The sequence below is a fragment of the Sorex araneus genome, chromosome 1 (assembly GCF_027595985.1).
Source record: "Sorex araneus isolate mSorAra2 chromosome 1, mSorAra2.pri, whole genome shotgun sequence".
Lineage (NCBI taxonomy): Eukaryota > Metazoa > Chordata > Mammalia > Eulipotyphla > Soricidae > Sorex > Sorex araneus.
Window position 1 is genome coordinate 195,229,048 of NC_073302.1, and position 22,811 is coordinate 195,251,858.

At 64.0% G+C, this 22,811-nt stretch overlaps 1 protein-coding gene across 7 annotated transcripts in view; it reads right to left on the bottom strand.

Moving 5' to 3' along the window:
- Positions 1-22,811, bottom strand: part of MCF2L (MCF.2 cell line derived transforming sequence like) — a 46,537-nt gene that overhangs the window by 18,755 nt on the left and 4,971 nt on the right. For 3 of the 7 annotated variants that reach the window (XM_055147431.1, XM_055147425.1, XM_055147401.1), the window contains exons 2-4: positions 5,953-6,036; positions 5,038-5,152; positions 1,644-1,734 (exon numbers count right to left, since the gene is read on the bottom strand). In XM_055147431.1, the coding sequence (XP_055003406.1) occupies positions 1,644-1,734; positions 5,038-5,152; positions 5,953-6,036 (290 nt within the window). Of the gene's footprint in view, positions 1-1,643; positions 1,735-5,037; positions 5,153-5,952; positions 6,037-15,112; positions 15,342-22,811 lie in introns of those variants that run through there. The other 4 variants (XM_055147406.1, XM_055147396.1, XM_055147417.1 and 1 more) reach the window with 3 other exon arrangements.

Consider the following 22,811-nt stretch of genomic DNA (forward strand, 5'->3'; position numbering starts at 1 on the left):
GGCTGTACTAACTGACCCCGCGTGCTCCCTGCACAGGGGACAGCACATCTAACTCAGGAGGTCCTGAACGCAGAGATGCCTCCTCCTCCAGGGCTCACCCTGCCACCCAGCCAAGCCGACGGCACCCAGAAAAAGAAGAGCTCCCCGTCAAACGCTCGCACATGGACCCACACGCGGTGGCTAAAATTAGCGCCAGGGCTCCTGACGTCACACGGCTGGCAGACACCTCCACAGCAGAGCTGTCGCCAAGACCCCGCAGCCCCGGGAGGAAGCTGGCCCAGCCCACAGCCAGCTCCGCGGGTGGGGGCTCTCCCACAGCGGCCAGCAGGCCGGGCACCCAGTGGGGAGGGGCTGGGCAGACTCGGGCACACCGTGAGGACAGCTGTCAGGCTCACCAGGAGTGGAGGCAGAGGGGAAGGGAACACTGTAGGGGCTTGTCAAACTCCATAAAGAGCACTTTACAGGGAGTCCACTGCCAGCTGACTTTGGGCTTTTCCAGTTCTCTTGTCAGCACCCTTGCTATGGGGGTCCAGAGCTTGTGTCAGGCTAGGACAGGGACAGCGTGGGCCCAGCTAGGACAGGGACAGCACGGGCCCAGCCAAGCGGGGTCACTGTCTCGGCACTGTCGTCATAGATGGGGAAGTTGGTAGCGGGCTCTCCCTGGGGGGCACGAGGGCCCTTCACCTGACCATCCTGCCCTGCGGTCTCTGAGCGTGAGGGCCGAGAGCACTGGATTCTGGAACTGGGGCTCAGGAAATCGGGTGCAGCTGACATGATTCCTCCTTTGCTGCCCACACAAAAACCTCCTGTCCTCCCGCCTTGGATGCTGACATCACAGTGCGGACCTACTCCAAAGAGGGGCCACGGGAGCTGGGCAACCACGGCCACAAAGGCAGATGTGTGTGCAGGGAGGGTTGGCCATGTCCAATAGGACTCGGCAGCTTAGCCTTGCGAACACCCCCCATGCACATGTACACACATGTGAACCCACAAGGCACATACACATGCACACAAGCACACACAGCCTCAAGAACACACTCAAGCACAAGCATCCATGTACACGTACTCATATACACATGTGCACACTCATGTACACATGCATGTACAGTCACGTACATTCATGTACACATGCACATGTGTACATTCATGCACACACATGTGCAGTGTGTATACATTAATGTACACTCATGTATATACTCGTGTACACACATTTGTATACATACCACATTCATGCACACATTTATGTACACACTCGTGTGCATGTACACATGCATGTACACTCATGCAAACACAACACTCATGTACATGTACGTACACCACACACTCGTGTAAATATACACAAAGCACACATACAAGCACACCCTTCATGCAAACAGCACACAAGTACACAGGAAAACCCACATGCCCATGACAATCATGCATATTTAAGCACACGTATCCAGCTATGTGCACACTCATGCAGCATGGATAACACCCACACAGGTACACTCACCCGTGTGCACTTAGACACCAATGCTCCAAGGGGACATACGAATGTCCACAGCAGCCCAGGGAACCCCAGAAGGCGTGGGGGTCCCTATGCCCCCGCCCGCTGCCTCGGGGGCATGGCAGCACGCACAAAGCAGGCCAGGGGAGGGACTTACCGCGATGCGCAGGATAGACGCCTTCACCGAGGTCCATCTGTCCTGCCTGCGGTCTATGACCAGGATAAACCCCACGCCAGCATCTTGCAGGCTGCAAGCAGGAGAGAAGGCGGGGAGTGGGCGTGGGGGAGCCGCCGCCCCAGGGCTCAGCAGGCAGCTGCTCCGAGCTGCCCTCTCCCGGCAGGGCCCGAGCATCTCCTGGGCCTGCGAGACCCTCCCGAGAGGCGCGGCTCTGTCCTTCCCGGGCCGGCCATGCAGGTCCCTCTGGCAGCGGCAGCTCCGCCCACCACCCCCAGGCTGCTGGCATCCCCGTGCGCCTGCGTCACAGACGCTCCTGGTGGCACTGCCACAGTTCCGGGAGCAGGCCCGAGCCGTCCAGAGCCTCGGGAGCACCGGCGGGGCGGAGTGGAGCCGAGGTCCCTGGCGGCAGCCGCGTCGGGGACCAGGGTGCCACTGAGAGGCTGCCGTGCCGTGTGCCGGAATCTGACTCAGTGCAGGGAGAGGCCAATGGCGTGGGGGGTCGGAGCCAGCTGCGCCAGCCCCTCAGCGGAGGCAGGCGGGAGCCAGGCACCGTGCAGCTCCCAGTGCCAGCCGAGCCGGCAAGGCTGCAGGCGTCTGCAGGAGCCTCCGTGGGAGGAGCTGGTGGCAGGCCGTGCCGGGGGGCACAGGGGGTCGGGGCGTGCTGGGGGGACACAGGGGGCAGGGTCATGCTGCGGGGTACACGGGGGCTCGGGGGCATGCTGCGCGGACACGGGAGGGGAGTCGGGGCTGTGCTGCGGGGACACGGTAAGGCGCAGCCACGCAGCATCACTCACACCTGCCCCTGGGCTCCGTCAGCGCCTGCTGTGGGTGCAGGGCCTTGGCCGGGGACCCAGGCTCGGGTCCCACTGCACATTCCGGGGTCCCCGTGCGCACTGCACCCACGTGCTTGGTGGGAGGGCCCGAGAGGTCAGGGTCAGGCTACGGCTTGGGCTAAGAAGGACCAGCACTCGGCTTTGGTCTCTGACCCATGCTGACCCCCCGCAGGAGCCCCTTCCCCACCTGCACGGAGCCAGGGGAGCCCAAGAAACACCGCGTGTGGCCCCAAAACCACACCAGACCAACGAGAAACAGGACTGCTCGGACAGCTGTGCTGGATAGAGGCTTTCAGATGGTGGGCGGAGCCTCCCAGACGGAGGAGGGGACTTGGCCGGCGAGGGGCGGGGCTTACTGGGGCAGGGTGGGGTGGGGCTCACAGGGTGGGGCGGGGCTTAACTGGGGAGGGCGGAGCTTGCCCAGGGCGAGGGGCGGAGCTTACTTAGGGCACTCGGGGTGAGGCTTACTCAGGGCAAGGAGAGGGGCTTACTTAGGGCAAGGGCGGGGCTTACCCAGGGCGAGGGCGGGGCTTTGGCCAGCTGGGACACTTGGTCCTGGCTCACATCTGCCCTCCTTCTGGGACCCCAGACTCAGGTCCAGGCCTGGACACAGACATGAACAGAGACCTGGGCAGAGGGCACGGGAGCCTCTGACAGCAGGGAAATAGGCATGGGGCCGCGACAGTGACAGTGGGCACTAGGGCCGCGAGCTGGGCAGCAGGCCCTGTGGCCACTGACTGCCTGACAGTGGGCACTGTTTTGCCACAGCCAAGCCCAGGGAAATGACTGAGCAGGGCTGACAAATGCCAACAACACACTTCTCGTGGTGATGCAGAGTGGGGACGGACTGGGGACTCGGAACATGCACATGGGCCACTTCCTGTCCAGCTCCCAGCCACAGCCCGGCCCCTGCGCTGAAGCTGAGTGCCGGGGCACGCTCTCACCGAGCTCAGCACAGCCAGGGGGCAGGAAGGACCAACCAGCTCATGCCGGAGCAGTGGGTGAGGGGCCCGTGGACACAAGCCACTGGTGTGACGGGCCACCTGGAGGGCGAGTCAGATGGGTGACAGGCCACGTGGGTGAGAGGTCACGTGGAGATCCAGGTCGGCTGCTGTCATTTGTCAAGGAATCAGAAGTGCAGGGCCCCAGGACAGAACAAAAATGACAAACACAGTGGCAGGATGTGCAAGGGTGCAGGCGCCAAAGGAAATGGCTGCGGGCAGGGGTGAGGGGGAGAGCACAGGGAAGGGTATAAGGAACCGGAGCTGCTCCACAGGGGCCCAGGAGGGCTGGACCCTCACTCCCCGGACAGGGCCCCTGTCAAGGGGTTTGGTCACACGTGAGTGAGCACATATGTGACTGCATCACACACATGTACCTGCATACGCATAAATGAACACACGTGTGTGCATGTACACAGTCTGTGGGCGTATGTGGAGGCATGCGTGTGCATGTATGTGTGTGCCTCCTGTCAGTATCACTCCCCGGACAGGGCCCCTGTCAAAGGGTTTGGTCACACGTGAATGAGCACATATGTGACTGCATCACACACATGTACCTGCACACGCATAAATGAACACACGTGTGCATGTACACAGTCTGTGGGTGTATGTGGAGGCATGCGTGTGCATGTGTGTGTGTGTGCCTCCTGTCTCAGTATCGGTCTTCACTGGCCGCCGCTGTGGGCACTGACAACCTTCTGGAGCCTGGTGGGCAGGGGACAGCGCTGGCCCGAGACCCCGCCCACCTGCTCCCTGGAGGGCTCAGGCGGGAGCAATGCTGACCCCGGCCATCTGGTGGCAGCACCCGCCTGGGAGATGAGGACTGGGGAGCCAAGGGAGAGGTGGCCACATGCTAACGAGCATTCCTCAGTGAGCAGTGCTCCCTGAGCACTGAGGCATGTCACACACATGCGCGCAGCCACCCACGCTAGGCCCCGAGGCTTTCAGGGTCTGCTGTCTCAGGACAGTGGGAGGTGCTGGGGACACGGGGGCTCAGCGGCCCCCAGGGCCAGTCACGTGGGCTGGGACACAGCCGTGAGGGCAGGAGGCAGCCGGCTCTCCCAGCGGGCAGGAGCAGCAGCGTTCAGCGCCCCGCCCACCTGTCCACACACCTGCCGCCCTGCTGCCCACACACATACCTGCACGGCACGTACACCTGCACACACACAACCTGCACACACACCTCCCTTGATGCACACCTGCACACACACAACCTGCACACACACCTGCCCTTGATGCACACCTGCACACACACACAACTGCACACACATGCAGATGCACACCTGCACACACATGCACACCTACACAAACACACCTGCACACACACCCGCTACCCTCCTGCACACACACATACACACCCGCACACATACACACACCCGCTGCCCTCCTGCACACACACAGACACACACCTGCTGCCCTCTGTACACACACATGCATGTGCACTGGCCTGCCTGCCTGCGGCCACACCTGCACACACACGCACCTGCCCCACAGACTTCATGCACACGCATGCCTGCACGCCCGCGTACACAGCCGCACCTGGGGATGCTGGTGAGGTAGGTGAGGACGTTCTGGAACTCCTTCTCCGGGACCTCGCCAAAGGCCGGGTAGTCGGGAAACGTGATCACAGGGCTGCCGTCCTGCCCTCGGCCACCTGGGGAGACAGAGCCCAGCGCCTGGAGGCCGTCCAGCCCCCTGTACACGCTGGCCTTGGGGCCTGGCCTCTGGGCCGCATGGACCCCAGGGGCCCTGCGGGCTCTCTGCTCCCGGCACCCCGGGCCGGAGGGCATCTGAGTGTGGGCAGGGGACAAGGGGGCTGCCGGGGGCCCGGTGGATGTGGGGGTGCCTGGGGGTGAGTGAGGGCTTGGGGCTGTGTGCACCACGGGGGCACAGGGTCTGGTGTGCGTGTGACCAGCCCCTCATCTGTCCCCAGGTTTGGCCCGCGGTGGTCTGCGTGCTGAGGGAGCACTGCTGGCACCACTGCCCGCTGGCCCCCACACCCACCACGTCAGGGCAGGAGGCTGTAGGATGCAGAGGGCACTGTCCATGGGAGGCCACTGGTGGCCGCGGGGGTTGGCAAGTGGCAAGGCTGTCTCAGGGGCGGGTCAGAAGCTGGCCCTCAAGCCGAGGAGTGGCAGGTCCCAAGGCCAGGGTTGGGGCAAGAGAGAGGGTCTCCATGCTTTATCAGCCTGTGGCCGCCAGCTGGGGGCATCCAGGCTGGTCTGTGCCACCAGATAGGACAGGAGGCCAGTACAGGAGGGGTCAGCGGTGGCCGGACTGTGCCGCTGGACGGGGCAGCAGGGGTGATACTGGAGGGGTCAGCGGTGGCCGGACTGTGCCGCTGGACGGGGCAGCAGTCGGGCAGGCAGATTCCTGTAGCTGTGCCATGCAGCTGCCCGTGATGGCACGAGGGTGTCCAGGCAGGCAGGTGACCGCCGCCTCTGCCGGACGTACCTGACAGGTAGGCAAAGCGCTTCCTCAGCTGGTCCTGGATGTCGGCCGCGCAGAGCGGCGAGATGTCCTGGTGCATGATTTCATCTGCGGAGGGAGGGAGGCGGTCACTGGGCTGGGCGAGGGCGTCTGTCCGCCGCGCACGACTCACCATCGAAAGCACGCGGCGGGGCTGGGAGGACCATGAGCACGTGGCCGGCCGGGTTCCACCCCGGGCACCACACAGGCCCTGCCCTGAGTGTCCCCAAAACCAAGAGAAGTTTGTGCCACAGGCCCAGGGGGCCGTGGGGGCGGGCAGGGACCCTGGCACTGAGTCCTCACTGCCGTGCTCCCAGTACCTCTCGGCAATGCCACTGGGGCCCCCAGCGCCCACAGGGACCACCAGGCCAGCCCTGTCCCCTCTATCCCCCAGCAGGCGGCCAAGTTCTTTGCCCTGCTTGGGGGATAGAGACAGAGCCGGCCGTGGTTCACTGACCGTCCAGGGAGGCGGGGGAGGGCGGGCACTGTCCTGTGCTGGCAGGAAGCGGGGTCCCTGCCCCCAGCAGCCCCTCACAGGCGGCTCTGTGCACACACAAAGCCCCACACACAGGCCGGCCCCGCGGCCGTGAGCACAGACCAAGCAATTACCCGACTGCACCGGACATGAGGAGGGGGCGGTGGCCACAAGGCCGCCCAGTGTTCCGGCGACTCATGACCCCTGGGGTGGGGCTCTGGGGACCCCCGAGGCCACTCCCGGGATGGCTCAGCTCTTTGGCCCACTGGACCCACACTCACCCCTAACCAGCAGCCGCCTCTGAGTGACCCGAGGGCCAGACCCCGCGGGCACACCCTGGAGGGCACCACCAGAAGGACCATCGGGATGGTACCCTGCGGGGTGTGTCCTCAGCGTCCACCGAGAGCAGGCAGAGAGCAAACAGGATCTCAGGGGGAAGCACCCACGCCCCCGGCCACAGCCTCCACACATACCCCAACCCCGTCACAACTCCCCACACGGCCAACCAATCATGGCCCCCAACCCCGGTCCGGGTCATAGCCCCCTTACACCTGTCCACTGGGGCACCTGTGGTGTGACGGGGGGGGGGTCACAGCTGACCCACCAGAGGGCCCCACCCCAGACCTGTCAGCGGCTGAGGGAGCAGGAACCCCCAGGGTGCAAGTAAAGGTCTGGGCAGGAACCCGAGAAACCCAACCGCAGCAGAGACCTGCCCGGAACCCTCCGAGATGGACACCCGGCGGGGTAGGGGGAGGTTACTCAGGGTCCAGGGTACCAGGGGGGTAGGGGAAGGTTACTCAGGGCCCAGGGTACCAGGGGGGTGGGGGGAGGTTACTCAGGGCCCAGGGTACCAGGGGGGTGGGGGGAGGTTACTCAGGGCTCAGGGTACCAGGGGGGGTGGGGGGAGGTTACTCAGGGCCCAGGGTACCAGGGGGGTGGGGGAGGTTACTCAGGGCTCAGAGTAGCAGGGGGGTGGGGGAGGTTACTCAGGACCCAAGGTACCAGGGGGAACGGGGGAGGTTACTCAGGGTCCAGGGTACCAGGGGGCTGGGGGAGGTTACTCAGGACCCAGGGTACCAGGGGGTGGGGGGAGGTTACTCAGGGCCCAGGGTACCAGGGGGTGGGGGGAGGTTACTCAGGACCCAGAGTACCAGGGGGGACGGGGGAGGTTACTCAGGACCCAGAGTACCAGGGGGGTGGGGGGAGGTTACTCAGGACCCAGGGTACCAGGGGGTGGGGGGAGGTTACTCAGGGTCCAGGGTACCTGGGGGGTGGGGGGAGGTTACTCAGGACCCAGGGTACCAGGGGGTGGGGGGAGGTTACTCAGGACCCAGGGTACCAGGGGGTGGGGGGAGGTTACTCAGGACCCAGAGTACCAGGGGGGACGGGGGAGGTTACTCAGGACCCAGAGTACCAGGGGGGTGGGGGGAGGTTACTCAGGACCCAGGGTACCAGGGGGAATGGGGGAGGTTACTCAGGGTCCAGGGTACCTGGGGGGTGGGGGGAGGTTACTCAGGACCCAGGGTACCAGGGGGTGGGGGGAGGTTACTCAGGGTCCAGGGTACCAGGGGGGTGGGGGGAGGTTACTCAGGGCCCAGGGTACCAGGGGGGTGGGGGGAGGTTACTCAGGGCTCAGGGTACCAGGGGGGGTGGGGGGAGGTTACTCAGGGTCCAGGGTACCTGGGGGGTGGGGGGAGGTTACTCAGGGTCCAGGGTACCTGGGGGGTGGGGGGAGGTTACTCAGGGTCCAGGGTACCAGGGGGGTGGGGGGAGGTTACTCAGGGTCCAGGGTACCTGGGGGGTGGGGGGAGGTTACTGAGGACCCAGAGTACCAGGGGGGACGGGGGAGGTTACTCAGGACCCAGAGTACCAGGGGGGTGGAGGAGGTTACCTGGGGTCCAGGGTACCAGGGGGTGGGGGGAGGTTACTCAGGACCCAGAGTACCAGGGGGGTGGGGGGAGGTTACTCAGGACCCAGAGTACCAGGGGGTGGGGGAGGTTACTCAGGACCCAGAGTACCAGGGGGGTGGGGGAAGGTTACTCAGGACCCAGAGTACCAGGGGGGTGGGGGAGGTTACTCAGGGTCCAGAGTACCAGGGGGGACAGGGGAGGTTACTCAGGGTCCAGGGTACCAGGGGGGTGGGGGGTGGGGGAGGTTACTCAGGGCCCAGGGTACCAGGGGGGTGGGGGGAGGTTACTCAGGGTCCAGGGTACCAGGGGGGTGGGGGGAGGGGGAGGTTACTCAGGGCCCAGGGTACCAGGGCGGTAGGGGAAGGTTACTCAGGGTCCAGGGTACCAGGTGGGTGGGGGGAGGGGGAGGTTACTCAGGGCCCAGGGTACCAGGGCGGTAGGGGAAGGTTACTCAGGGTCCAGGGTACCAGGGGGATGGGGGGAGGGGGAGGTTACTCAGGGCCCAGGGTACCAGGGCGGTAGGGGAAGGTTACTCAGGGACCAGGGTACCAGGGGGGTGGGGGGAGGTTACTCTGGGCCCAGGGTACCAGGGGGGTGGGGGGAGGTTACTCAGGGTCCAGGGTACCTGGGGGCTGGGGGAGGTTACTCAGGACCCAGGGTACCAGGGGGTGGGGGGAGGTTACTCAGGGCTCATAGTACCAGGGGGGTGGGGGAGGTTACTCAGGACCCAGGGTACCAGGGGGGTAGGGGAGGTTACTCAGGGCTCATAGTACCAGGGGGGTGGGGGGAGGTTACTCAGGGCCCAGGGTACCAGGGGGGTGGGGGGAGGTTACTCAGGGCCCAGGGTACCAGGGTGTGGGGGGAGGTTACTCAGGGTCCAGGGTACCTGGGGGGTGGGGGGAGGTTACTGAGGACCCAGAGTACCAGGGGGGACGGGGGAGGTTACTCAGGACCCAGAGTACCAGGGGGGTGGGGGGAGGTTACTCAGGACCCAGGGTACCAGGGGGAATGGGGGAGGTTACTCAGGGTCCAGAGTACCAGGGGGTGGGGGGAGGTTACTCAGGGTCCAGGGTACCAGGGAGGAACAGGGAAGGTTTCCCCAGGTCCAGGGTGCCCAGGGGATCTAGGTTACCAGCGGGGCCAGGTTATCCCAGGGGTCCAGGTCACTCAAGGAGGGTCCAGGTTACCCCGGGGGTCCAGACTGCCGGGCGCAGAGGTTACCTGGGGGTTGAGAATGCAGACTCTGGGGAGCGGGGCCACCAGGGCTCAGGCAGCCTCAGTGGCGCTGACAGGCCATGCGGAGCGGGAGCCGATGGCCCCCGGACCAAGAGCACAGAGCCACTGAGCCCGACTCTGCCCAGGGAGAGGCGCGGCTCAATGCTGGTCTGTCAGTGACCAGCAGCTGCTGTGGAGCCGTGCCCAGCCAGGCCGGCAGCTGCCGGCACCCACAGGGCGCCGGGGTCCTGCAGAGTCTGCTCAGGACTGGGGACCTGCGCTCTGGAGGGAGGAGGGAGGGTCTCTGCCTCAGGCAAGGGCCTCGGGCGGCCCGGAGGCAGAGCTGCAGGAGCCCAGAGAGAGGCACCAAAGGCCCAGTCCCAGGGAGAGGCCCGATCCCACACACCCAGATCCCCACACCCCGGTCCCCACACCCAGATCCCCACCCAGATCCCCACACAGATCCTATACACCCAGATCCCACACACCCAGATTCCCACACCCAGATCCCCACCCAGATCCTACACACTCAGATCCCACACCCAGATCTCCGCACTCAGATCCCCACACCCAGATCCCACACACCCAGATCCCCACACAGATCCTATACACTCAGATTCCCACACCCAGATCCCACACACCCAGGTCCCCACACCCAGATCCCCACACAGATCCTATACACTCAGATTCCCACACCCAGATCCCACACACCCAGATCCCCACACAGATCCTATACACTCAGATTCCCACACCCAGATCCCACACACCCAGGTCCCCACACCCAGATCCCCACACAGATCCTATACACTCAGATTCCCACACCCAGATCCCACACACCCAGATTCCCACACCCAGATCCCCACACCCAGATCCCCACCCAGATCCTACACTCAGATCCCACAACCAGATCTCTGCACTCAGATTCCCCACGCCCAGATCCCCACACCCAGATCCCCACTCCCAGATTCCCACTCCCAGACCCCCACACTCAGATCCCACACCCAGATCCCCACACCCAGATCCCACACACCCAGATCCCCACACAGATCCTATACACTCAGATTCCCACACCCAGATCCCACGCACCCAGGTCCCCACACCCAGATCCCCACCCAGATCCTATACACTCAGATTCCCACACCCAGATCCCACACACCCAGATTCCCACACCCAGATCCCCACACTCAGATCCCCACGCAGATCCTACACACTCAGATCCCACACCCAGATCCCCGCACTCAGATTCCCCACCCCAGTTCCCCACACCCAGGTCCCTACACCCAGATCCCCACTCCCAGATCCCCACACTCAGATCCCCACACCCAGATCCCCACACCCAGATCCCCACTCCCAGATCCCCACACTCAGATCTCCACACCCAGATCCCCACCCCCAGATCCCCACACTTAGATCCCCACTCCCAGGTCCCCATACCCAGATCCCCATACCCAGGTCCACACACCCAGATCCCCACCCAGATCCTACACACTCAGATCCCACACCCAGATCCCCGCACTCAGATCCCCACGCCCAGGCCCCCACACCCAGATCCCCATACCCAGGTCCACACACCCAGATCCTACACACTCAGATCCCACACCCAGATCCCCACACCCAGATCCCCACTCCCAGACCCCCACACTCAGATCCCCACGCCCAGGCCCCCACACCCAGATCCCCATACCCAGGTCCCCACACCCAGATCCTACACACTCAGATCCCCACACCCAGATCCCCACACCCAGATCCCCACTCCCAGACCCCCACACTCAGATCCCCACTCCCAGATCCCCACACTCAGATCCCCACTCCCAGATCCCACACACCCAGATCCCCACTCCCAGACCCCCAAACTCAGATCCCACACACCCAGATGCCCACACCCAGATCCCCACCCAGATCCTACACACTCAGATCCCACACCCAGATCCCTGCACTCAGATTCCCCACCCCAGATCCCCACACCCAGATCCCACACACCCAGATCCCCACTCCCAGATCCCAACTCCCAGATCCCCACTCCCAGATCCCCACTCCCAGACCCCCACTCCCAGACCCCCACACTCAGATCCCACACCCAGATCCCCGCACCCAGATCCCCACGCCCAGATCCCCACACCCAGGTCCCCACACCCAGATCCCCATACCCACGTCCACACACCCAGATCCCCACACCCAGATCCTACACACTCAGATCCCCACACCCAGATCCCCACTCCCAGATCCCCACACCCAGATCCCCACTCCCTGATCCCCACACTCAGATCCCCACTCCCAGGTCCCCACTCCCAGATCCCCACACCCAGGTCCCCACTCCCAGATCCCCACTCCCAGATCCCCACACCCAGATCCCCACTCCCAGGTCCCCACTCCCAGATCCCCACTCCCAGGTCCCCACTCCCAGATCCCCACACCAGGTACCCACTCAGATCCCCACACAGCCAGACCCCCATATACGGACACTCCTCCTATCCCTGCACACCCAGATCCACTGTTGTGTGCTCTGAGGTGCCACCATGTGTTGATCTGCAGTGGCGAGTGTGGCTTCCACATCTTATACACACGCCACATGGCCCACAGCAGACACACGTGCACTGCATGCGGCACGCTAACTTGTGACCCCACAGTGTTTGAAGCAAGACTCTTCCTCTCCCCGTTCAGGAGGAATCGTGCCACCACTCACGAGTGCCTATCCCTGGAGAACCGGGAGACAGCTCGGCTGCTGCCCCCGCCGCCCCCCACCCAGAGCTCCCCGAACGGCAGGCACACACACGTGGCCAGTACCAAGGGGCCAGACAAGAGCCAAACAAAGAAGCGGTATAGGCCACCAGCATCACCTCCGGCATCCGTGACACGGTAGGAGTAGACACCGGGACTGTAGGGGAAGGGCGCAGATCCTGCTTCTCAGGACCCAAACCCACCCCAGGGCTCTGAACTGCCCACCCGTCCAGGGTCTTGGACGGGAGAGACAGGCTGTGTGTGCGTACATGTGTGTGCGTGCATGTGTCCGTATGCGTGTGAGGCAGAAATGGAGACCTCACAGGAGGGACAGAGGAGGGTAATAAGGAGGGAAGGAAGAGGGAAGAGAAGGAAGGGCGGGAGGGATGAAGACAAAGGGAGGGGGACAACAGATAGAAGGGGAGAAGGGTTGGAGGGAGAGGGACAGAGGAAGGAGGGGTGTAGGAGGATGGGAGGGTGGAGGAGGAAGAGGGTTGGGGGAAGATGGAGGAGAAGGATGGGGAAGAATAGAGAGGAGGAGGGATGGAGGAGGAGGGATGGAGAATGAAGGAGGATGGAGAAGGATGGAGGAGGATGGGGAAGGATAGAAGGAGGAGGGAGGGAGGAGGAGGGGGAGGATGGAGGAGGGATGGAGGACGGACCCAGGAGGAGGAGGGGGGAGGGAGGGAGGACTGAAAGGGGCTGAGGGTGTGTCAGAACCTCACTGATGTCAAAGCAAGGGGCCAGTGGCATGTGACCCTGAATGAGACCCTGCTCGAAGCCATCATGGTGTGAGGTTGCGACCCCCGGCCGCAGGACGGAGAGCGGACAGGCCTGTGCCCAGCCCCGTGAAGAGCCTCACTGGCCAACACCCCCACATCCCTCCACTCCCTCCCTGGAGGGAACTGCGCACACTGACCCCGAACACGCCAAGTGGGAGGTCCCAGGGGCCCCACTGGCCAAGGGACACACGTAACAGCCCCGGGCCCAACGCTGTGGAGTGACACACGGCGTCTCTCCCAGCGGCAGCTGAGAACTATTGCACCAGGAAGCCACAGCTCAGAGCAAACAAACACCTGTCCACGCAACCTGCCCCACACACCTGCACACCTGCCCCACACACCTGCACACCTGCCCCACACACCTGCACACCTGCTCACACACCTGCACACCTGCCCCACACACCTGCACACCTGCCCCACACACCTGCACACCTGCTCACACACCTGCACACCTGCCCCACACACCTGCACACCTGCTCACACACCTGCACACCTGCCCCCCACACACCTGCACACCTGCACACCTGATCCACACACCTGCACACCTGCTCACACACCTGCACACCTGCTCACACACCTGCACACCTGCTCACACACCTGCACACCTGCCCCACACACCTGCACACCTGCCCCACACACCTGCACACCTGCTCACACACCTGCACACCTGCCCCACACACCTGCACACCTGCCCCACACACCTGCACACCTGATCCACACACCTGCACACCTGCTCACACACCTGCACACCTGCTCACACACCTGCACACCTGCCCCACACACCTGCACACCTGCCCCACACACCTGCACACCTGCTCACACACCTGCACACCTGCCCCACACACCTGCACACCTGCCCCACACACCTGCACACCTGATCCACACACCTGCACACCTGATCCACACACACCTGCACACCTGCCCCACACACCTGCACACCTGATCCACACACCTGCACACCTACCCGACACACCTGCACACCTGCCCCACACACCTGCACACCTGCCCCACACACCTGCACACCGGATCCACACACACCTGCACACCTGCCCCACACACCTGCACACCTGATCCACACACATCTGCACACCTGATCCACACACACCTGCACACCGGATCCACACACACCTGCACACCTGACCCACACACCTGCACACCTGACCCACACACCTGCACACCTGATCCACACACCTGCACACCTGATCCACACACATCTGCACACCTGATCCACACACCTGCACACCTGATCCACATACACCTGCACACCTGATCCACATACCTGCACACCTGATCCACACACCTGCACACCGGATCCACACACATCTGCACACCTGACCCACACACCTGCACACCTGATCCACATACCTGCACACCTGTCCCCACACACCTGCACACCTGCCCCACACACCTGCACAGTCATGCCCCCCACACACCTGCGTGCCTTCCCCCCAAACCTGCATACCTGTCCCACACACCCTGCACACCTGCCTCACAAATGTCCTCCATACCATCCGACACAATCTGTTCCCCGAAACCTGTCCCGCGCACCTATCCCCCACAGGCCTGCACACACCTGTCCCATGCACACCTGTCCCCCACGCCTGTCTCATGCTCTGTACGCTGCCCCCACACACGTTCCTGTATACACCTGTCCTGTACACACTGTCCCCAGTCCCCCCACACCTTGTCCCACACACACTGTCCCCTGCACACCTGCCCCATCTGTGCCCCCACAGCGCCCCACACCTGTCCCACACAGTCATGTCTGGCGTTAAGGGGCAGAACGGGCTTCGGTCCCCGCGTCTGGGCCTGGCGCCTCCCGGGTGCCCAGGGACCAGACAGGCTCCGCATCGCCCTGGAGCCCCGCCAGCAGGATGACCCGCAAGGCCCGAGCCTGACTCCTGCGGAAGCGCCCACAGGGGCCGCTCTCACGGCAGCGGGGGCACCGGGCGGGGACCCCCCACGGCCTGGGAGGCACTGGGGGGCAGCCCCAAGCAGGGGTGCCACGCCCACCCAGGGCCGGCTCCCCACCCCCAGCTCCGCACCTGTGCTGCCCCGACCAGGGGAGGGTCCTGCCGCGGTGGCGGAAGGCAGCGGCCGCCTCTCAGGACCTCTCAGGGCCGCGGCCAGGGACGGGGACGGGGACGGTGACACGGCAGGGGCGCGGGGTGGCGCAGCCCCATCCTCCTCAGCCCGACCGGCTCTGCAGGGCGCCCGACCTGGGTTCGGGCACTGCCAAGGCCCCTGGTGACGACACGCCGGCCGCCGTCTCTTAACCCCGGCGGTGCCGCGCTGGGCAGAGCCAGCTCCGCAGCGCCGCCGCCCGTCCAGACTCCCCCTGCCGGAGCCCCGCGGGCGCCGCCTCCCTCCCCTGGAGGAGCTGGGGCGACCCGACCAGCTCAGGTCCCACCTGCCCAGACAGGGCCTCCCCCAGCAGCTGCGGCGGGCGCCCCCGTGGCACGGAGCCCTGGAAGAGCTGGCCTGGCGGGAGGGCGGGCGGGCGGGCAGACAGGGCAGGGCGGGCTCCCGGGAGCGAAAACAAACCCAGCACAGGGGGCGGGGACAGGCAGATTCAGCGGGAGCTCCCGGGGGCTGTTGGGCTAACTGTTGGGCTAACGAGCTCCCCAGGGACTCCCGGGGACGGAGGGGCGGGGGACACCGGCCGGCAGAAGGGGCCTGAGTGCGCAGCGGCCACGGGAAGTGACCCACATAGTGGCCATGGCACAGCAGTGACAGCCCCAGAGCTGGACGCCCAGAGGGGAGGACGGTGCAGTCCAGCCACCTGGACACTGCCCCGCTGCCCTCGCCGAGGGCTGCGTTCCGGAGAGCGGACCAGGGAAATGTGGGGGCAGAAGGCAACGGGAGACGGACGCCCACACCCCTCCCGGGCAGCTGGAGACCCTCCTGGGGTGAGGGAGGGGCGAGGGCCACTCTGCCCACAGTACTTCACCACAGCCCCTGGACATGTGCCACGACAGAACACGCATGATGGAGCACATACAGCACTCATGGACATGGGCGCACTCACAAAGCTCCCTGTGGAGGAGATGCCCCAGAGTCAGGGAGACGCCCAGGGCAGGTGGGGGGTGGGGGAGATGCCCAGGGCAGGTGGGGGGTGGGGGAGATGCTCAGGGCAGGGGGGTGGGGGAGATGCCCAGGGCAGGGAGGTAGGGGGAGATGCCCAGGGCAGGGGTGGGGGGAGATGCCCAGGGCAGGTGGGGGGTGGGGGAGACGCCCAGGGCAGGTGAGGTGCCAGCTGGGGCCTTCCTGGGGCGCAGGTAGGGGTCCCCCGTTGTTGTCGCCCTGGGCCTGCTCTGCGCCTGCCCACTGGCTATGTCTTTGCCGTGGACGGCCGCTGTCTCTCCAGGCCCCACTCAGCCCACCTGCCTGTCCCTGGGGTCCCTGGGCAAAGGCCAGAGCCGGGACTCCCCCAGCCCGGAAGCAGCCCTGCAGTGTCAACAGCCGAGTCTCAGTCGCATCGGACCACGCCTGCCATCGAGAGCAAACACGGCTGGAGCCTTGTCAGCGGGAGGCGCCCCACGGACAGGGCAGGCTGCAGATGGCAGCATCCAGGGGCAAGACGGAAGCCCCATAAGCAACGCCCGGGAGGGCCCAAGGCTCCATCACCGGTGCTCGGTGCTCAGGGGGCAGCACCCTCTGACCACACCCTGGGGGGTGGGACGCAGTAGGAGCCGCTGTGCAGGCTGTGGCGGGTGGGGAGGGGCCCAGCCAGGACACCATACACAGCCCAGATGTGGGGCGGCGGGGAGACCACACCCCAAGCCTGGCCCCAGGCATAGAGCACGGATCTCAGCACCCCAGGGACCCTGAGACTCCATCTGCCTCTGGGGTGGCCTCAGTGAAAACCCCTGCCCTTTGGGTTGTAGAGTAGAATAGGGGGTGAGGGCTGAGGGTGCAGGGGTGAGGGTGAGGGCTGAGGGTGCGGGTGTGAGGGTGCAGGGGTGAGGGTGAGGGCTGAGGGTGCAGGGGTGAGGGTGAGGGCTGAGGGTGCAGGGGTGAGGGTGAGGGTGCAGGGGTGAGGGTGAGGGCTGAGGGCGAGGGCTGAGGGTGCGGGTGTGAGGGTGAAGATGTGAGTGTGAGGGTGCAGGGGTGAGGGTGAGGGCTGAGGGTGCAGGGGTGAGGGTGAGGGTGCAGGGGTGAGGGTGAGGGCTGAGGGTGAGGGCTGAGGGTGCGGGTGTGAGGGTGAAGATGTGAGTGTGAGGGTGCAGGGGTGAGGGTGAGGGCTGAGGGTGCAGGGGTGAGGGTGAGGGCTGAGCGTACAGGGGTGAGGGTGAGGGCTGAGGGTATAGGGGTGAGGGCTGAAGGTGTAGGGGTGAGGGCGAGGACAGAGGCTGAGGGCTGAGGGTGCGGGTGTGAGGGTGAGGGCTGAGGGTGCGAGTGTGAGGGTGAGGGCTGAGGGTGCGGGTGTGAGGGTGAGGGCTGAGGGTGCAGGGGTGAGGGCGAATGCTGAGGGCTGAGGGTGCGGGTGTGAGGGTGACGGGTGAGGGTGCAGGGATGAGGATGAGGGCTGAGGGTGCAGGGGTGAGAGTTGAGGGTGAGGGGTGAGGGTGCGGGTGTGAGAGTGCAGGGTGAGGGTGCAGGGATGAGGATGAGGGCTGAGGGTGCAGGGGTGAGGGCTGAGGGTGCAGGGGTGAGGATGAGGGCTGAGGGTGCAGGGGTGAGGATGAGGGCTGAGGGTGCAGGGGTGAGGGCTGAGGGTGAGGGTGCGGGTGTGAGTGCAGGGGTGAGGGGCGAGGGGTGAGGGCTGGAGAGAGCTGGTGCTCAGGGCAGATGTCTCCTGAGATCTTAGCCCAGTGGGTCCTGGGCGCATCCCTCCTCTCGGGGCCCAGCACCCTCGCACGGACCGACGGCTGCAGCAGCCCTCAGCATGGACAGCCATGGGGCCCACCTACCCCCCAGCCCCCTCGGTCTAGCCCAGCAACAGCTCCTGCCCGTGGAGCTCAGGATGGCCTGCGAAGAGACACTGGCCATGCCTGGGGGGCCCGACATGCAGGGTGGGGGGCTTCACTGCCCATCTCAACCCTAGGTCGGAAGGCAGGTGGTCAACATTCCAGAAGGTTCTCCGAACTCCAGATTGGCCAAAATGTCCGATACTCCTGGGGAATACTATCCCCTGCACCACTCCGGGCTCTCTCGGCCCCCGCCTGGTCTCTCGGCCCGAGTCTGGCCCAAGTCTGGCCTCTCAGCCCCGGCCTGGTCTCAGCCCCTGGGCTGCGGGCTGCTGATACTGGACACTTCTCAAATAAAGGCGTAAATTAGTGCAGCGCATCTGGGTCTCTCAGTGCTGTTTTTGGCACAGGAACGGTTATTCCCCTCGACAGTGCTCCACGGCGAAGCCACGAGAGCACCCTGACTGCTTCCTGCCCCTGGTGTGAAGGACACTGAAGGACTCGCCACCCCAGACCTACTTCTGCCACACTCTCCCAGGGCCTCGGCATCGGGCTGCCGCCGGGCTCTCACTTCTGCTTCCCCGTCTGCAGCAGCAGCCGGGCCTGGCCCCGCTGAGTCAGCGCCGGCTGCTGGGCAGACGTCCACCCCCCACGGGTGCCGCAGGCTCAGAACCCCCACGGCGGCAGACAAAGTGCACACCTCCAGGGTCCTGCAACCCACAAAGCTGGGGTCCCACCGCGGAGAGGGTGGGTGTTGTGCCCCAGGGTCCAGCAGGGGCAGATGGACACAACGAAAAGAGCCTGAGCCCAGACTCCAAGCTCCCAACACGAGCTCCTGGAGCAAAGGCAGCACGACGTGCATCCCGCCTGACAGAGCACTGGAAATGTGAGGACAGCCAGTCACAGCTGCGGTACAGCCGAGGTTACAGCCGCGGGTACAGCTGAGGTTACAGCCGAGGTTACAGCCACAGTTACAGCCGCGGGTTCAGCTGAGGTTACAGCCACAGTTACAGCCGCAGGTTCAGCTGAGGTTACAGCCACAGTTACAGCCGCGGGTACAGCCGAGGTTACAGCCACAGTTACAGCCGTGGGTACAGCTGAGGTTACAGCCACAGTTACCGCCGCGGGTACAGCCTTGGTTACAGTCACAGGTACAGTCATGGTTACAGCCTCAAGTACAGCCGTGGTTACAGCCCTGGATACAGCTGTGGTCACAGCTGAGGTCATAACTATGGTTACAGCCACAGGTACAGCCGCGGGTACAGCTGAGGTTACAGCCACAGTTACAGCCGTGGGTACAGCTGAGGTTACAGCCACAGTTACCGCCGCGGGTACAGCCTTGGTTACAGTCACAGGTACAGTCGTGGTTACAGCCTCAGGTACAGCCGTGGTTACAGCCCTGGATACAGCTGTGGTCACAGCTGAGGTCATAACTATGGTTACAGCCACAGGTACAGCCGCGGGTACAGCTGAGGTTACAGCCACAGTTACAGCCGTGGGTACAGCTGAGGTTACAGCCACAGTTACCGCCTCGGGTACAGCCTTGGTTACAGTCACAGGTACAGTCGTGGTTACAGCCTCAGGTACAGCCGTGGTTACAGCCTCAGGTACAGCTGTGGTTACAGCCCTGGATACAACTGTGGTCACAGCTGAGGTCATAACTATGGTTACAGCCACAGGTACAGCCGCGGGTACAGCTGAGGTTACAGCCACAGTTACAGCTGCGGGTACAGCCTTGGTTACAGTCACAGGTAGAGATGTGGTTACAGCCTCAGGTACAGCCATGGTTACAGCCTCAGGTACAGCCGTGGTTACAGCCTCAGGTACAGCTGTGGTTACAGCCTCAGGTACAGCCGTGGTTACAGCCTCAGGTACAGCTGTGGTTACAGCCCCGGATACAGCTGTGGTCACAGCTGAGGTCATAACTACGGTTATAGCCACAGGTGCGGCTGCAGTTACAGCTCAGATCACAGCCTCAGTCATAGTTGTGGTCACAGTCGCGGTTACAGCCACGGTTGTAGCTGCGGTGACAGATGGGGCCTGAAAGGTGACAGCAGGCTGTGTGGGAACAGCCAGGAACTTCCATGGTTCCAGTCGGGGCCCGCGGGGTAGCAACGGGCTGTGTCGGCAGAGCTGTGGTGAGAACACGGCAGCTGTGCCCCAGCAGGCCGCACCCACACAGCAAACAGGGCGCTGCGGGCCGCTCTCCAGGGAGCACAGGCCAGGGCTCTGCCGCCTGACACGCCACACGACACCACCCCGCCCGTGCCTGCCCCCCTGAAGGCCCCGAAGCCAGACCCCAGGGACCCTGGTAGGCCGCTGGGAGCGGCCCGCCAGGCTGGCCTCTGGAGCAGCGTTCCCAACAGGGAGCCACACCACTCCCTCCGGTGGCACCTGTCACCGCCACGCACGGTCCCTAGCAGTGACAAACACGGCACCTGGCAGACCGTGACCACAGCGTCAGATGCCCACCTGTGCCAGGTCCCCACACCAGGACGACAACTCACAGGCACCGGTGCCTGGTCACGAGAGCACCCGGCTGACGCACCCCTGCCAGCTCCCCCGGGGCCCCCAGGTCAGGCAGAAACACCATCTGTGCCAGGACCCAGGCCAGGCACTGCAGCCCCGCCTGCTCCCAGGGGACACAGGGTACTGGCCTGTGCAGGTGTGAGTGTATGAGCATGGCTGTAAGTGTGAGAGCGTGAGTGTGAGTGTGAGAGTATGTAAGAGTCTAAGTACTAGTGAGTGTGAGAGCGTGAGTGTGAGTGTGTGAGCATGTAAGAGTCTAAGTACTAGTGAGTGTGAGTGTGTGAGCATGTAAGAGTCTAAGTACTAGTGAGTGTGTGAGTGAGTGTGAGTGTGAGTATGTAAGAGTCTAAGTACTAGTGAGTGTGAGAGTGAGTGTGAGTGTGAGTATGTAAGAGTCTAAGTACTAGTGAGTGTGAGAGTGTGAGTATTTAAGAGTCTAAGTATTAGTGACTGTGAGAGCATGAGTGTGAGTGTGTGAGTATGTAAGAGTCTAAGTACTAGTGAGTGTGAGAGTGAGTGGAGTGTGTGAGCATGTAAGAGTCTAAGTACTGGTGAGTGTGAGAGTGAGTGTGTGAGTATGTAAGAGTCTAAGTACTAGTGAGTGTGAGAGTGAGTGTGTGAGTATGTAAGAGTCTAAGTATTAGTGAGTGTGAGTGTGAGTATGTAAGAGTCTAAGTACTAGTGAGTGTGAGAGTGCATGAGAGTATGCTAAAATCTAAGTTGTTTTTTTTTTTTTTGCTTTTTGGGTCACACCTGGCGATGCACAAGGGTTACTCCTGGCTCTGCACTCAGGAATTACTCCTGGCAGTGCTCAGGGGACCATATGGGATGCTGGGGATCGAATCCGGGTCGGCCGAGTGCAAGGCAAACACCCTACCCGCTGTGCTATCGCTCCAGCCCCATAAAAATCTAAGTATTAACAATGAGTGTGAGTGTGGTAGTGTGAGGGTGTGTGAGTGTGTAAGAGTCTAAGTACTAGTGAGAGTATGAGTGTCAGTGCACGAGAGTATTAGTGAGCATGTGAGTCTGAGTCAAAGTGAGTATATGTGAGTGTGTGGGTGTGAGTGTGGATCTGAGTGTGAGCTCGAGTGTAAGGGTGAGTCTGAGTGTGAGTACTAGTGAGTCGGTGTGGCTGTCAGTGTGGGGAGGAGTGTGAAGGTGTCAGTGTGACTGAGTGTAGTACGAGTGTGAGTGCTAAGGACGGTGTATCAGAGGGTCTGCATGTGAGTGTGAGAATTCGGGTGTCAGCGTGTGGGCGACTCACAGCCACACCCGCCCTCACTCTCGGGCCGCGAGTGCAAGCGTGAGGCTGGTGTGCAGTGACCACCCAGCAGCTGTCCTGTGCGTGGTCTCCTGGCCGCAGGGCGCAGGAAGGGGGACACGACGTGAGGACGAGGGCAGAGCAGCAACACAGACCCCGGCCCCGGAAGGCCAGGCAGTGGCGGATGGCGAGGCCCCGCCCCCGGGCACCTCGGGGGGCCCCAGCTGGTGATGGGGCGGGTGAGGCCAGCACTGAGCTTCCAGCCCCCACTGCCAGGGGAGCCCCGAGCCCAGCCCGGACGCAGGACGGCCGCGGAAGGGCAGTGCCCGCCCTGTGTCCCCCAGACCTGAGAGGGCACAGCAGGCCTCAGGACCCCCTTCCTGTGCTGGTGGGCTTGAACACAGCCCTGCCTGGGGGGCAGAGCCCCCTCTGGGCGCAGCAGGGAGGGGCCCCGGCACACACCTGCACTCGGTCTGACCCAGCTTCCTGCCCGAGACCCCCCCTCGTGCCCTGGGGCTGCCCTGGCTGGGGTGTTGGGTCTGTGAGCACCGGCCCCGGTGCCCGGCCTCGAGGCCTCTGCAGGAGCACCGAGGGAGCACTCTGCCAGGAGCAGGGAGCAGCGCCCCCACCAGCAGGCGCCCGGCAAAGTGAGGGGTCTCCTGTCTGGCCACACGGTGGGACTGAGCCCGCACCCCACAGCAGCTGGTGGCGGGCGTGTCCTGTCCGCGCCATGGGGTGTCCCTGGGGGTCAGCTCCGGCAGGCAGCACCTCTGGCCGTGCCCCTCGGCCTGTGCCGGCGGCACTGGGAAGGCTGGACTCGCTGACCGTGACAGGGAGGGGCCCGGGGCACTCGGGGCGCAGAGAGAGTGCCCAGAGCGTGTCCGCGGGCAGGCGGCCAGCACACCCCGCGCCGGCCCTGCAGCCCCAGCTGGGAGGGGCCCTGGGTGGCTCCCGAGGCCAAACTCACCCTCGGCTGCGGCGCGCAGCCAGGAGCACCACTCGGAGTAGCGGTAGTAGCTCTTCATCTCGGCCACGGAGATGCGG